Source organism: Microcaecilia unicolor, chromosome 6, assembly GCF_901765095.1.
Source record: "Microcaecilia unicolor chromosome 6, aMicUni1.1, whole genome shotgun sequence".
In the NCBI taxonomy this organism is placed as follows: Eukaryota; Metazoa; Chordata; class Amphibia; order Gymnophiona; family Siphonopidae; genus Microcaecilia; species Microcaecilia unicolor.
Window position 1 is genome coordinate 184,184,344 of NC_044036.1, and position 16,762 is coordinate 184,201,105.

The following is a 16,762-nucleotide window of genomic DNA, read 5'->3' on the forward strand; positions in this document are numbered from 1 at the left end:
GATTCTTTTGGATTCGTTATTAGGTAAAGGAGACTTTTATTAGAGGTTCACTTTAAATGGAGAGTGTATAAGTCATTATTGTCTAAGATATACAATGATTAAGAAATATACACGATTAAGCTATATAATAATAAAGAAATATCACATCACTGGTCATGCATCACTACATCCAAGCTTTTTCATCAGCGAAGCCAGGAGTCTCTTGACCAGGTGAAGCAATAATAAAGAAATATAATATACATACATCATTGGTCACGCATCACTACATCTAAGCTTGTTCATCAGCTGGGAAGCCCTGTAAGCTAGGAGTCTCGTAACCAGGCAGGTTCCTGCGTGACACGTCTGCCCACAGGTGAGCTTCTAATTTTGCTGTCAAAGGCTTCCCCTTTTATTAAGCTTAGAACTCATTATCAAAACTAAGGAAAATTACAGAATGCTTGAGAAAGTGGGAATGTAGTCACATGCTCTCTCATTGAGGTAAACAAGCCATTGGCCAGATGGCCTATCTCCTGAACTTGATACATGCTCCACCTCCCCCCCCCCCCCTGCACATACCAGCTTAATTAGAGACGTGCCTTATCTTCTTACACATTCCAAATAATTTTCACACAAACAAAATTCTTATAATCAGAAACATAGATTTAGAGTGTACTGTCGGTCAAAGCAGAGTTGAAAAATAATCTCCAAAATCTTTCCATTACAGCCATCCTATCTGTCTTTGAGACAGGTAATTTACAACTTTATAGAATCCTGAAAAAATCCAGTCAGTTGGCAATCCTAGCCTCCTGAATCCTGAGCACTTCTGACAGGGCCCCTCCTACACTTTTAGGCCTGAGGCACGTGCCTGGTTTGCCTATGCCTCTGCTTAGGTGCCCTAAATGTTACCATATGCCCTCTTGTAAAAGGACATGTCCTCCTTTTGGACTTCTTCAGATATGTCCTCCAGCATTTTTGATTTATAGGAAAACATCCTCTTTTTCTGAAGTGATGTGGTCATTTTATGTGCCTATGACCAACACATCTATCCGCATAATGAGAGAAGCCATCTCTGACCCATTAGTCTGGACACATGGGAGTACTAAAGAGAGAGAAATGCATTGCTGAGCTCCTCTCTGTTTCCCTGCTGCTTGAATCTGTCAAAGGAATTTTGTTCGTGCAGCACAACTTTAAGCATAAGGCATGCAAAGACTTTTGCATGTATCTCAGAAGCCAACCAAAGTTGTTGAGGAATATCAGCTCTTCTGATAAGTATGCTTGGGCTCAAACTCAGTCAAACTCAAATCCAGAAGTTTTTGAAAAGCAGATTGTCTGCTGCTGTACTGTAACTCTGTCATTGTTTGATGTGTGTTCATAGTTCATTAACTAATGCCATTTACCCATTTGCTATCTTATATAATAAAACTCACCCTCAACGTTCTGAAGACACTGACATCACTTCCATCACTTCCTTCAAGACGGGTTCGAAGGGTTTATGGTGGTGAAGCCACCAAACTCGCCAAGTCTCTGGGCCCTGCCCTCGCGTCAAACGTGATGACATCGAGGGCGGAGCAATGGCGTCACACCGAGAGCAGAGCAATGGCGTACGGTGCGTTCAGGAGGTGTGGAGCAATGGCGTCAGAATGACAAAGGGGTCAGTAGGGAGGGAGGGAGGGAGAAGGGGGGGTGTTGGGGAGGAAAACCTTGCTAGCGCCCGTTTCATTTGCTCCAGAAACGGGCCTCTTTTACTAGTAATTAAATATTTCTTTAGCAAACGTAGCAACCATTTTTATTTTTTGTGTCCTCTTTTTGGTCTCCGCAAACATGGTAACACTATGTGCCCTTCTAGCCCTTACGCAGGATAAATGTACACTTCCTCTGTAATTTATGTGTGCATGGAGAAGCCAGCGCACAGTTATTGAATCGGGGGTTAGTGCTTTGGTCAGTAGATAACATCTTGGTATCTTTTGGCTTTAGATGATAGTATGCCTTCTGTTTTCTGCGTACTTCCTTGCTGAGACTTTCCAATGATTGTATTTTTCTGCTGAAACAGGAAACAGGTCCCTGAAACCACACCAGTTGGGTCAGTGTTGAGCAGCTTCTCCTGTTCCGATCGGGACGTTACCAACAACACCATCCACTTCCAGATAATGCCCAGTGCCAACTCCCGTTACAGCTTCCGCATGCAGAACTCAACTCTGCAGGTAATGAACATCCTAAGCCCCGCTAGACAGAAGGACTGCTGGGAGGGGGATGCAGAGCATAAGATAGGTATGTTAACTTTTTTCACTTTATCAAGCCCACAGTAAATAGTGGTTGAAGGTTAGTAATTTAGGACCTAATATTCAAAGTGATTTCAGTGGGCCAGCCACCAATTTTTCAGTGGCTGTTCACCAGGCAGTATCACTGAACATCAGCACTAACTGGCCATTTTGAAAGTGCGCAGGGGAGTGATGTTCCAGAAGTGAAGTTGGGGAGGAGCTGGGAGTTCTACAAGTGCTGGCGATATTCAGAACTGGTTCCCTCATAGCTAACCAGGCATGTAGGACTGCATAAATAACAGTCAACACTCGCTTCGTTTCTGGGTAATGTGGTTGAGCTCCCCTCCTACCCCCTAAAAGGTCTGATGCTTCTCCTGATCCCCACCAACCTGACCCAAACCAACCTCCCAACCATGAGAGATCCCCTCCTTCTGGCACCCTTCAATAGCTGAACCTCCCCCTCGTTGCATTCCACCCAAGAACAAATTCCCCATTGCAACATCTCCTAAGAACAGTTCCGACTCCTGGAACTCCTCTCCCACATACCCCAGGACCTACCTTTTGCTTTCTGGTGGTCCAACCAGGCAGGAGCAAACCCTACTTGCTCCTGCCCCTAGTGGCTTTATCTGTAAAATGGATGCTGAGAGCTCTAGCAGTAGTCTTCCAGATGTCAGCCTTTCATATATAGAGCTCTTGGCAACCATTTTACAGATGGAGCCACTAGGGGTGGGAGCAAGTAGGGTTCACTTCTAACTGGCATACCCCAATGGAGCACCAGGGAGCATACGGTTGGCCCTGGGGATCCCACAGGTGGGTGGGTGAGGGGGTGCTGGAAAGGAAGGTCTTTTCTTGGAGGGGTACCACAAGGGGCACTCTGTTCTCAGGGGATGTTGGGAGGTTTACAAGGGGCGATGAGAACTTGGAGGTGGGGAGGAAAATGACTGATCCATTATGTGGAGTGGAGGAGTGGCCTAGTGGTTAGGGTGGTGGACTTTGGTCCTGGGGAACTGAGGAACTGAGTTCGATTCCCACTTCAGGCACAGGCAGCTCCTTGTGACTCTGGGCAAGTCACTTAACCCTCCATTGCCCCATGTAAGCCGCATTGAGCCTGCCATGAGTGGGAAAACGCGGGGTACAAATGTAACAACAAAAAAAAAAAACCCAGTGGATATTCAGCTGGGACTAGCATAAGTATCTTATGAGTGTCCCAGCGGATTATTCACAGAAGAACAAAAACCTTGTAGACTTGCAGTCACACAGGAAACAACAAAGGTGACTCAAAAGAGGAGGATTGGACAATGCTCTTAAATATAGAGTTTATTGGTCAATCAACAGAATCGACACAGCCATGTTTTGGCCAAAGGGTCTGCCTCAGGAATCTTTAATTGCTGTAATTGTTGCTTATATCCAGTGCTTTTTTTGTAGGAAAAAAGGTACCAGTACTCATTATGGGCGGGTTCACCATCTGTGGCTCCACCCCTATGCTAGCCACACCCCTTGTACCAGCCATGGCACATGTAAGCAGTATCATTGAAAATACTATACCAGTATAGGAGAAAAAAATAACTTGTGATTTTTTTTCATTATAAATCATTTCTGTAAGCTGTTACAGCTCCAGTATACCCAGTGCAAAATAAGACAGCAGATTCTCAAATTGGACATGTAGGGAAAGATGAGAGTGGAGAGGTACTGAGGAGCTGCAGTGGATGGAAAGAGGAAGGAGATGCATACTGATGAGATGAGGGAAAGGGAAATGAGGAGAAAAACTGCACATAGATGGATAAAATAGACAAAAGCTGGATGCACTTATAGGTCAATAAGAGGAGTTTGAACTGTATGCGGAAACGGATAGGAAGCCAGTGAAGTGAATTGAGGAGAGGGCTAATATGAGCATAACAACACTGGTGGAATATTAGTCGTGCAGCAGAATTTTGAACAGATTGAAGAGGAGAGAGACCTGTGAGAAGCAAGTTGCAATAGTCTAAGCAAGAGGTGATAAGAGTGTGGATGAGGGTTCTGGTAGTGTGCTCAGAAAGGAAAGGGCGAATTTTGCTGATATTATAGAGAAAGAAATGACAGGTTTTAGCAGTCTGTTGAATATGTGCAGAGAAGGAGAGGGAGGAGTCGAAGATGACCCCAAGGTTACGAGCTGATGAGACAGAAAGGATGAGCGTGTTATCCACAGAAATAGAGAATGGGGGAGGAGGAGAGGTTGGTTTAGGGGGAAAGATAAGAAGCTCAGTCTTGGTCATGTTTAGTTTCAGATGGCACTGAGACATCCAGGCAGCAATGTCAGACAGGCAGGCTGATACTTTGGCCTGGATTTCGGCTGAGATTTCTGGTGTGGAGAGGTAGATCTGGGAGTCATCAGCGTAAAGATGATACTGAAAACCATGGGATGAGATCAGAGTACCAAGGGAAGAAGTATAGATGGAGAAGAGAAGAGGTCCAAGGACAGATCCCTGAGGTACACCAACTGACAGTGGGATAGAAGTAGAAGAGGATCCACTAGAGTATACACTAAAGGTACGCTGGGAGAGATAAGAAGAAAACCAGGAAAGAACAGAGCCCTGAAATCCAAGTGAGGACAGTGTATCAAGGAGTAGGCTGTGATCAACAGTGTCAAAAGCAGCAGATAGATCGAGAAGGATGAGGATAGAATAGAGACCTTTGGATCTGGCTAGGAACAGATCATTGGAGACTTCAGTAAGCGCTGTTTCAGTTGAATGAAGGAAGCGAAAGCCAGATTGAAGTGGATCAAGAATAGCTTGAGATGAAAGAAAGTCAAGGCAACGGCAGTAAACGGCACGTTCAGGTATCCTGGATAGGAAAGGGAGGAGGGAGATAGGGCGATAGTTGGAAGGACAGGTAGGGTCCAATGAAGGTTTTTTAAGGAGTGGTGTGACTACGGCATGTTTGAAGGCATCAGGAACAGTCGAAGTGGACAATGAAAGATTAAGGATATGACAGATAAATGGGATGACAGTAGGAGAGAGAGTGTTAACTAGATGGGTGGGAATAGGATCAGAGGAGCATTAAAGAAGACAGGCTGGCACACCTTTATGAAGGACATTATGTGTAAGAACAAGAATCTTGAACTAAGAATGACAATTAATAGGAAGCCAATGTTATTGGTATAGAAATGGTGAAAATTGGTCAAAATTACATGTGTAAACAGGACTCTTATAACCATAATTTGTGCTGATTGTAAATGCTTAAGGGAAAATTGAGGAAGCCTAGCAAAGACCATGAAGGACTGTCTGTGGGTGTTGCTTATTCAAGAAGCTTTGAACAGCACGATCCTGAGGCAGTGCATAAAAACACTGCTTAACAATTGAAGAAATGTGGGCTTCAAATTGCAACTGATAATCAATGAAGATCCCTAACTAATTAAATGAGTCCATGTGCAGAATAGTGGAATCCAACAACTGTGGTGCAGCAGAAGGCCTTGAAAGACAACCAGTCAATCAGGTGACCACTGTCTTAGAGGAGTTCGTTATCAGTCAATTATCTCATAGCCAGTTGATGCTGTGTGCTACTCAGTGCTATTTTATCTAATATAAAAGTGGACAGGGAATAATTTGTGCAGAGGGGATTAGGATCTTCAATGTCGTGTGCTCCTCCATTCCATTTTATAATTTGAGAAAAGGGGGATACTATAGAGAGAAGGAAATCATTTATGCTATGTGCACTCCTTAGTGTGTACAGTGTAGAAATCTCAAGGATCTCAGGAAGCAGGTTAGCAAAACATTTCTATAGCAAACCTAAGAAGGAACCCAACCAATAGAAATTCCAGACCTAATTTCCTAAAGTTGACAGTTCATCATATGTAAAGGATCATTTGATAACATATAAGTCTAAAGCTAGCCTGTTCTGAATAGTAAATTCATGCATTTGGGTTATCTCCTTATTAATAAGTCGTATATCTTGGGCTAGATCATGAACCATTAGATCATGAAGTTGTCTTATTGCATGAGTAAGAGTCCTCAGTCCATGCCACCATCTCCAAAGGGATTTTACACTTGGATCATTCACTATGTTTTTAGATACTTCCAAATCTCATTTCTGCTGGATCCTGGCCTTACTACTGATCTGGAAAATATGTGTTTGAGGTATATTCTCTGAATAGTTATTATATATGGTCAAATGTGGATATACCTCCACCATTGAAGTGACCACACAAGAAATAATATCCCATTATGACAAAGCACCCCAGCCTTTCCCCCAGTGTTGGCCCTCGATGAGCACATCTGAGTCATGCTCCAAGAGCATTTGGCAGGGCTTATCCAGCAGAGTTCATTGGCATCTAGGGTGTTTGCACCAGTTATGCCTCTTCCTGCTGCCCCACAAGGCCCTCAGCCTGCAGTGAGGTCTCCGACAGTAGTACTGCACGTGGTACTGGCATATACAGCTGCCCATGTTGGCACTACTTCAACGTCAATTGAAGAAGATTTGCCGGAATCGAGGGTAGAATCTACACCTCGTGATAAATTTACCTATAATATCCTATATATCTTGAAGAAATATTTCTCTGATACTTTGCTAATACCTTCTGATAGCCACCTTTTGGTGACTAAAATTATATTTCCTTTAAAATCTTCTTTCAGAGAAAAGAGATGTGTTTAACTGACATTTTGGAAAATTCAGAAGTTATAGATAGAGTTATATTATTAGTGACTTTCGTCTTTGATTAGATAGGAACAACATTTTGAAATTGTATTTCCGATACATGGTTGATAGTTTTTTGGGTTCAAAGATGAATATATTTCCTGACACATCAAGGGAATCGCAGACTGGGAGGTGTGAAGTCTTGGCTTTTCAGCCAGGAATCATTGCCCCAGGTGGGACCTTCCTAGCACGATTCCCTTGTAAGTGTTTTATTTTCCTTATTACTTATTTGTTTGAACCTAAGAAATTATAGAGTTTGTGGAAACAGATGAAGAATCCTCTGCAGCAACTTCCTTCAGTTACCACTGTACCGACTGCAGTAACTGATTAACCTTCCTCCCTCAGAAAATGTGAAGTGTAAGATTAACCATTTTGAGTTTTTCTTATTTTCTTTAAGATTGTTTTCCTGATCTTGGATCTTCCAATTGTGGACAATTATGTAAATATATATTGTTGAGAGAAAATGTTTTCCTTTTTATATTAATTTCTGTATTTCTTTACATTTATGTGATAAATGTGAATGTAATTAAGTAAAATGATAAATAAAATAAATAAAATAAATAAATAAATAAAAAGAATCTACACCTCGATGGCCTTCCAGGCAAGGACACATTTCCTGTCTCTCAAGGCAGGCTCAGTCTCAGCCCTCCCATGACGAGTTCTTTGCTGACACCGACACAGAGCCCTCATGGGCATCAGATGATGTTCCACAGTACTTCTCGGAGGAGTAGTCCTATAGTATCCCATCTGACCCCTCCTCAACAAAGGAAAGGAGAAAAGTCTCCACCTGAAAGCCTTTCCTTCCCAACTTTTGTCAGAGAAATGGCAGCTGCTATCCCCATTTATTTGGAGATGGAGGACGAGCCCACAGCTGAGATGTTCAAGGTCACTAGTGCTGGGCAGACTTATATGGTCTGTGCCGGGGCTGGTGGTTGGGCGGCGGGGATAGTGCTGGGCAGACTTATACGGTCTGTGCCAGAGCCGGTGGTGGGAGGCAGGGATAGTGCTGGGCAGACTTATACGTTCTGTGCCATAGCTGGTGGTAGGAGGCGGGACTGGTAGTTGGGAAGCGGGGATAGTGCTGGGCAGACTTATACAGTCTGTGCCAGAGCTGGTGGTGGGAGGCGGGGTTGGTGGTTGGGAGGCGGGGATAGGGCTGGCCAGACTTATACGGTCTGTGCCCTGAAGAGGACAGTACAAATAAAAAAGTAGCACATAGGAATTTATCTTCTTGGGCAGAATGGATGGACCGTGCAGGTCTTTTTCTGCCGTCATCTACTATGTTACTATGTTACTATGACTCTCCTCCTAGAGAGGATGTGATGGCGCTGCTTCACAAGATCATGTGAGACATTCAGGTGAAGAACTGGGAGTCTTTTCTGTCAGTCCCTGTTGTCCTGTTTCTAGTGGTGAGCCCTTAGGTTCCCTAAGGCCCCGCAAGGCCTCAGAGGACAGCCGAGCACCCCGAATCTTCACCCGCGGCGGCCGCCATTCACCAAGGGTTGAGCCCCCAGCTGCAGGCGGCCAGCAGGACTGCTGGAACCGCGGGGTGACGGCTGACCTGGCTGGTAGTCAGTAACGCAGTCTCTAAAGGGCAGCTAGCGAGGGCGGCTAGCACTCCGAAAGGGTAAGAAGCACTGTCTCTGGATGATGCTAGCAATGGCGGCCAGCAAATAGTACAGTCTCTGAATGATGGCTAGCAGGGCGGCTAGCACGTAGCACAGTCTCTGAATGATGGCTAGCAAGGACGGCTAGCCAGTAGCACAATCTCTGAATGATGGCTGGCAAGGGCGGCCAGCAAATAGCACAGTCTCTGAAGGATGGCTGGCAAGGGCGGCCAGCAAGTAGCACAGTCTCTGAATGATGGCTAGCAGGACGGCTAGCAAGTAGCACAGTCTCTGAATGATGGCTAGCAAGGGCGGCTAGCCAGTAGCACAATCTCTGAACGGTGGCTGGCAAGGGCGGCCCGCAAATAGTACAGTCTCTGGATGATGACTGGCAAGGGCGGCCAGCAAGTAGCACAGTCTCTGAATGATGGCTAGCAGGACGGCTAGCAAGTAGCACAGTCTCTGAATGACGGCTAGCAAGGGCGGCTAGCCAGTAGCACAATCTCTGAACGGTGGCTGGCAAGGGCGGCCAGCAAATAACACAGTCTCTGAAGGATGGCTAGCAGGACGGCTAGCAAATAGCACAGTCCCTGAATGACGGCTAGCAAGGGCGGCTAGCCAGTAGCACAATCTCTGAACGGTGGCTGGCAAGGGCGGCCAGCAAATAGCACAGTCTCTGAAGGATGGCTAGCAGGACGGCTAGCAAATAGCACAGTCCCTGAATGATGGCTAGCAGGTAGCATCGGGAAAACCACTGTGCCGGCTTCAGCATACATAGAAACGGAAGCAGTGAGTTCCCCTTGTCCTCGGGTTTAAATATCGCGCCGTCCCGCCCCCTCCCCGGGAGAGGAACCAGCCAACCCGGCCCCAGGAGGCGATGGAGCCTCGGGATTGGCCGGCCCGCCCTCCAGGCGGGGTTTTAGGCCCGGCGCACCAATCAGGCGTGAGGTGGGCGGAGCCTCCGCGCTGGTCCGCCCCGGGGGGCGTCGATGCCGGCGCCGCCATCTTGGCTGGCGCAACGCCCCGCTCTCCGAGGCCGGCGCTCGCTCCAGCGGGTCGCCGGTCTCTGCCCGACCCGCGGCAGCGTCGGCCTCTCCGGAGGTCCACCCTCGCAGCCCCGGGCGTCGCGAGGGCCGCCGACCATCGCCCCCCACAACCGGAGCGCAGGTAGGACCGGGGAACGGGACACCTGTCCTCCCCCAAAAGATTGACACCATGTATCAGATCCAGAGCTCTCCCGGGTTTGATAGGCCACAGTTTCCTCATCATTCCCTGGTGGTGGAATCCATGTTCAAATGAGCCAGGAGTTCCAGAGACTTTCCTTTGGTGCCCCCAGGCAGAGAAGCTCAAACCAGTTCTACCAGTTCTACACGAGCCTCAACTTTCAGAACTTGGTGCACAGTATGACTGATTTGGCAGATTCTCTCCCACTGCAGCAGGCCGAATCTCTTCACTAGCTGGCCAAGCAGCAGAAGGTGTGTCATAAGTTTCTAGCCAGGGGCGCTTATAATACTTTTGATGTAACATCCAGGATGTCTGTATGTCTCTGACTTGGACCTGGCAGTCCAGCAGAGATTGGCGGAAGCCACATGCTGGGGGGATAATCTTTTTTGGAGAGATGGTGGAGGAGGTCATCGACTTCATCAAAAAACATACTGATACCATCAATGCTCTCTTCTGTCGGATGCCTTCTGCACCCTCCTCATCCAGGAGGTTTTCAGGCAAGTTGAAAAGAGGTCCCTACTACTCTCAGAAGTATAGGTATACTCCTCCTTCTTGCCCTCCTAAGAAGTCTCAGTGTGTGCCTAAGACTCAGCCGGCTCCCGAGTCAAAACAGAGAACAAGTTTTTGACTGGTTCCAGGAGAGCATATCTGCTGTAACAGTGACCATTCAAGACAACTTACTGGTGGGAGGGAGGCTGAGCTATTTTCCAAGAAAGGTCCCTTCGCACTTCTGACCAGTGGGTTCTTCATTCATTCATTTAAGTATTTATATACCGCTTAGACCTAAGTGGTTTAGTTTTGTTTTACAGGTACTGGGTCTGTCCTTCATGGGCTCACAATATAAGTAGTACATTGTACTACTGTTATTCCTGGGTCAACAGAGGGTTAAGTGACTTGCCCAAGGTCATACAGAGCTGCAGAGGAAATTGAACCTGGTTCCCCAGGATCTCAACCAACTGCTAACTATGAGGCACCAGCAGGAATCAAACCCAGTTCCCCAGGTCTACAACCCACTATACTAATCATTAGGCCACTCTGTCTCAGCTATGCCCAGCACTGAAATCAAAGACCACCAAATTACCCTCCGAGAGCATCTTGTTTCAGCTCTCAGGACAAGCAGGTACTTGCAGAGGAACTCTCTGACCTTCTAAAGGCCCATGTAGTTGAGCCCGTTCCACCAGGGAAGAAGGGAAGGGATTCTATTCCAGGTACTTCCTTGTCCCAAAGAAAACATGGAGGGGATGCATCCCATCCTAAACCTACAGACCCTGAGCAAATTCCTAGTCAAAGAAAAGTTCAGGATGGTTTCCCTGGGCACCCTTCTCCCAATGATTCAGGAAAAAGACTGGTTATGCTCTCTGGACTTAAAGGATGCCTACACTCACATCCGATACTTCCAGGCAACAGGAAGTATCTCAGATTTCAAGTGGGAACACATCACTTTCAGTACCACTTGCTTCCATTGGCCTTGAGTTTGCTCCTAAGGTTTTCACCAAGGGGTTCATTTTCAAAGCACTTAGATATACAAAGTACCAGTCACAATCTCAGGTTCAAAACATAGTCACTAGAACGTGAGCCCTTAGGCTACTGTCGAGGAGCGGCAACAGCAGGCAGAAACCCCTAGCCGGGACTGGGCAAACAAGCAAGGCCGGAGCTGGAATCTTGGAATGGACTTGGCCAGAATGACAGGACTGGAACTGTGGCTGTAGGCAGACAATGCTGGAACCACAGGACTGGGATAACAGTAGGCAAACAGGACTGGGACAGCTCCAGGTTTCACCTGCTCTGACCGCCGTTCCCCAGAGGTTGAGCCCCTAAGTGCGGGCGGCCTTACAGGACTTACAGGATGGAGCTGGACTGGATCAGGATTCAAAGACAGACTAGGCAGACAGGGCGTACATAAAGTCTTGGCAGAAGCAGGGTTCAGGGTATACATACAAGCTTGGCAGAAGCAGGGGTTAGGATATACATACAAGCCTGGCAGGAGCAGGGTTCAGGATATACACACAAGCCGGGAAGAAGCAGGGTTCAGGGGCACCCCGTTATAATAGACTGCACCAAACAAAACCCGACAAAAAAAACCCGACAAAACAGACTACAAACAAAACAGACCATGACAAAAAAAACGTCCCAAAAACAAACCCCACAACAAAAGGAACCCAAAACAAAATAGACTCTTAATCAAGCTGGATTATGTTGTCAAGCAGATTTATGATTCTCACTAGATACCAAGTGTGGATAGTGAAGTCAAGCCATAGGCAGGTGCCAAGACTTTCAAGTGACAAGCCGTGGACTTTCTCAGTAATTTACCCTTGAAATTCATACCATTCAAAAATAAATCTATTTCAGCAAGCCCTTTTGTCAGAAGTCCATTTTGTCTGGGACTTTTATGTCGGGAACTTTTTTGGTTTGGAACTTTTTTGTCTGGTTTCTTTTGACCGGGTACCTGGTTCAGGATATACACACAAGCTGGGCAGAAGCAGGGTTCAGGATATACACACAAGCCGGGCAGAAGCAGGGTTAAGGATATACACAAAAGCCGGGCAGAAGCAGGGTTCAGGATATGCACACAAGCCGGGCAGAAGCAGGGTTCAAGATATACATACAAGCTGGGCAGAAGCAGGGTTCAGGATATACATACAAGCTTGGCAGAAGCAGGGTTCAAGATATACATACAAGCTTGGCAGAGGCAGGGTTCAAGATATACATACAAGCTTGGCAGAAGCAGGGGTACCAAACAGAGGGAAGAAAGCTGAAAGCAGACAGGGTAGAACAAGAGCAGACCACCTGCACAGCAGAGAGCTAATTAGGGACAATGCTGGCTACTGCAGACACTCAGAATGACAGACCAGAGCTCCACACACAGGCAACAGAACAGAACCAAGACTGAAGGCTGACAAGCCGCCACAAACAGGGACACGTAGGCACAGACACAAGAACCAAGGCTGAAGGCTGCAGGCAGCCACAAACAGGAACACAGACAGTGTATAAGGCAAAACAGAAGGACTGGAAGCCCACAGACAAGAGCAAGACAAAGCAGAAGGGCAAGAGCCCACAGAACAAGGCTAGGAAAACTGTGCAACAGCACACCGACTAACCTGACGACCCTTAGCAATGCAAAGGCCCTGAATGTAAGTACACCACTTCCTTATAAAGACTCTCACTGATGATGTCACCTACTGCAGGACAGGAGCAAGGAACACACTGACACCAAAGAGAGGCTTGGAACACACAGGAAGTGAGCACACAGGAAAGACAGACAGGAGTTATCTCGGAAGCTGGACAGACAGGAACCATCTTGGAAGCTGAACATCGGGAAATAAGGTGAGTAAGAGAGGAGTCACGACCACAGTCGTGACAGTACCATAGGTTATTATGGTACTTTGTGTGTCTAAGTACTTTGAAAATGAGCCCCCAAGCATCTAGCAGTAGTCACAGCATCACTACACAGACTTGGAGTCTATATGTTCCCTACCTGGACGATTGGCTGCATGTGGAGAACTACCCCCAAGTCCCAACTGCTCCAGGCTCAACAATTGGAGTTAATTGGAGCCCTGCTAGACATGCAGCAGGCGCGAGCCTTTCTCCCTGTACTGAGGGTGGATGCTGTAGTCGCATTCACCACTCGGGTTTAAGCCAGGCAGCAGGTCACAGGTCAGCAGATGTTGAGGTTACTAGGCCACATGGCCTCCATTGTGCATGTCACTCCCTTGACACATCTTCACATGAGAACCGCCCAGTGGACCCTAGCTTCCCAGTGGTGTCAGACCGCAATGAAACTAGCGGATGTCATCCAGGTAACACTGGAGTTAGTTCAGTCCTTCCTGAGGTGGACAATTCAATCCAATTTGACTGTGGGACTTCCATTCCAAATTCTTCAGCCCTGGAAGATGCTGATGACAGATGCCTGGGGTGGGGAGCTCACTTGGTTGGGCTTCACACTCCTCTTGGGGTTCTTGGTCAGCTCAGGAGACAGATCTTCAGATCAACCTTCTGGAGCTATGGGCAATCTGGAAGTCTCTAAAGGCTTTCAAAGATAAACTGTTCAATCAAATTGTACTCATTCAAACGGACAATCAGGTTGCAATGTATTTGTCAGGTTCTCAGGTTCAGAGCCCGCAGGGCTGGGCTCTGGAGCAAACGTGAGCCCTTGGGCTGCTGCCGAGGAGCGACAGCAGCAGGCAAAACCCACCAACCAACACTGGGTAAGCACACCGTCAGGGACTGCAGGCACTGCCCAGCGAACCGGAACACCTGGACTGGAATCCCCCGGACTGGAGGACACAGGACTGGAACACTGGACTGCAATCCCTCGGACTGGAACACACACCGGACCAGAACACACTGGACTGGAGCACACCAGACTGGAACACACACCGGACCGGAACACACTGGACTGGTCCCCCGGACTGGAGGACACAGGACTGGAACACCGGACTGGAGCACACTGGACTGGTCCACACAGCTTCACCTGCACTTAGCTACTAAGCCCCCCAGAAGTTGAGCTCCTGGGTTCGAGTAGCTGACAGGACTTACTGGATACCGGATGACATAGGGACCAGGACTGGAAACAGAAGTGCTCCTAAACCTAAACTGATCTACTTGCTCCCAAGCCCTAAACCAGCAGGAGTGTTCCTAACAGTAAACTGACAAAAGGACTTCCTAAGCCCTAAACTAACAGAGCAGGGAACTAAACATAAAGCTAACACAGGTGCTACTAAGCACCAAGCTACAAGCAGAGCTTTACACTAATAAGCTAAACACAGAACTAACCAGCTACCTAAGCACTGCTCTAGCAAGCTAGATACAACTAACAAGGTGCTTCCTAAGCACTACTCTGGCAAGCAACCAGAAGAGCTCCTAGCACTAAAAGGGAAGACAGGGGAGCCACAAGGAGGGAAGCTAACACATAAGCCAAAAGTGCTTCTAAAGCACCAAACACCAACAGCAAAGACTGCAATGCTCCCAATAGCACAATCCCAGAAGTACTTCTAACAGCAAACTCTGCAGTGTTCCTAACAACACCAAACCCTGAAGTACTTCTATCAACAACAGAGCTTCCAAAGCCCTACACACAGCAATGCTTCCAAAACCAAGAGGGAAAAGCAGGGGGACCAAACACACAAACACCAGTGCACACTGCACTAACACTAACCTGGACCTTAGCAAAAGCAAGCAGGGAAACTAGACACTACGTCAGAAGTGCACACTGCACCACCCTACCTACAGCAAACACCACTGTTGCAAAGGCCCTGAAGGAAACAAGACCACTTCCTTATCAAGGCCCTCCCTGATGATGTCACACTCCCTAGACCTAGGCAAAAGCACACTGACCCAGAGAGGCCCAACCCACACCAATGCAAAACCGTGAAACCCTTGAAGCCAGTACACCCAAAGAGAGTTAGAGCAACTCAGACTACACCCACAGCTGCAGTGAAGAGACAATTAGAGCCTTGCTGCTGGAAGCTGCCAGCACAGAGAGACAGTGCCAGCTCAGAAAGGACAGAGAAAAGAAACAGAAGCCAGCTAAGAAGCTGACCCCCAGGAAAGAGGTAAGTTTGAGAGGGGTTCAGACCCCAATCATAACAGCACCTCCCCCTCAAGGCTCCCGTGTCCCCATGGGAGCTCCAGGTCTCAAAAGACAATTTAGGTCTCCATGGGTAGCTGTGATGAAATCTCCCAATGGGTTTCACAACATAAATCTGGGCGGCTGGGCAGGACGTGACAAGTACATCTGGAACTAGGAAACCAGAATGGCTTTGGCCGCCACGAGGCTCTTTAGTACGGCTGCTAGGCAGGATCAGAGTCTTGGATGCACCAAGTGGCATCCAGTTCAACAGGAACCCTCTCCCAAAGGAGTCCACAACTTCCTTGACCTCCTGGCACTCCACTGTAGCAGCCAGAACTGGGCTAGAGCCAACACCCATCCTGGAATCTGAAGCCGGACAGGAACTCGAACAGGACTTCAGACTGGATCTTGCCTCTTGGCTGGAGCTGGAACTCAGGAGGAGTTCAACATCTTGGTTGAAGTGGGAACTCAGAGTAGACTCAGCATCTTGCCTGAGACTGCAATCTGATCCGGCCTCAGCCTCTTGGCCGGAACTGCCACTCAATTCGGACTCAGCCTCTTGGCTGGACTCGGTACTCAACGTAGACTCAGCATCTCGGCTGGCACTGGGACTTGCTCCGGACTCAGCATCTTGACCGGGACTGCAACTTGACCCGGACTCAGCATCTTGCCTGGAACTGGAACTCCAACTTGACCCAGACTCAGCATCTTGGCCGGGACTGCAACTTGACTCGGACTCAGCATCTTGCCTGGAACTGGAACTCCAACTTGACCCAGACTCAGCATCTTGGCCGGAACTGCAACTTGACCCGGACTCAGCATCTTGCCTGGGACTGGAACTCCAACTTGACCCGGACTCAGCATCTTGGCCGGGACAGCAACTCTCACCGGACTCAGCATCTTGGCCGGGACTGGAACGCCAACTTGGCCCGGACTCAGCATCTTGCCTGGGACTGAAACTCCAACTTGACCCGGACTCAGCATCTTGGCCGGGACTGTAACTTGACCCGGACTCAGCCTTTTGCCTGGGACTGGAACTCCAACTTGACCTGGACTCAGCATCTTGACCGGGACGGCAACTCTCACCGGACTCAGAATCTTGGCCAGGACTGTAACTTGACCCGGACTCAGCATCTTGCCCGGGACTGTAACTCAATTCTGATTCGGCATCTCGGCTGAACTCTGCACTCGGTGCAGACTCAGCATTCATCGTGGACTCGTCATCTTGGCTGGGCTCTGCACTCGGTGTAGACTCAGCACTCATCGTGGACTCATTATCTTGGCTGGACTCTGTACTCAGTGCAGACTCAGCACTCATCGTGGACTCATTGTCTCGGCTGGACTCTGTACTCAGTGCAGACCCAGCATCTTGACTGGAACTGCAACTCGATCCAGACTCAGCATCTTGACTGGAACTGCAACTCGATCCAGACTCAGCATCTTGACTAGAGCTGCAA

General features: G+C 47.9%; 1 protein-coding gene across 1 annotated transcript in view; it reads left to right on the forward strand.

The window, feature by feature from the left end:
- LOC115472489 (cadherin-related family member 4-like) overlaps window positions 1-16,762 on the forward strand; it is a 252,344-nt gene that overhangs the window by 129,616 nt on the left and 105,966 nt on the right. Inside the window, 1 exon segment of the mRNA XM_030206781.1 lies at window positions 2,030-2,180. Within this exon segment, the coding sequence (XP_030062641.1) occupies window positions 2,030-2,180 (151 nt within the window).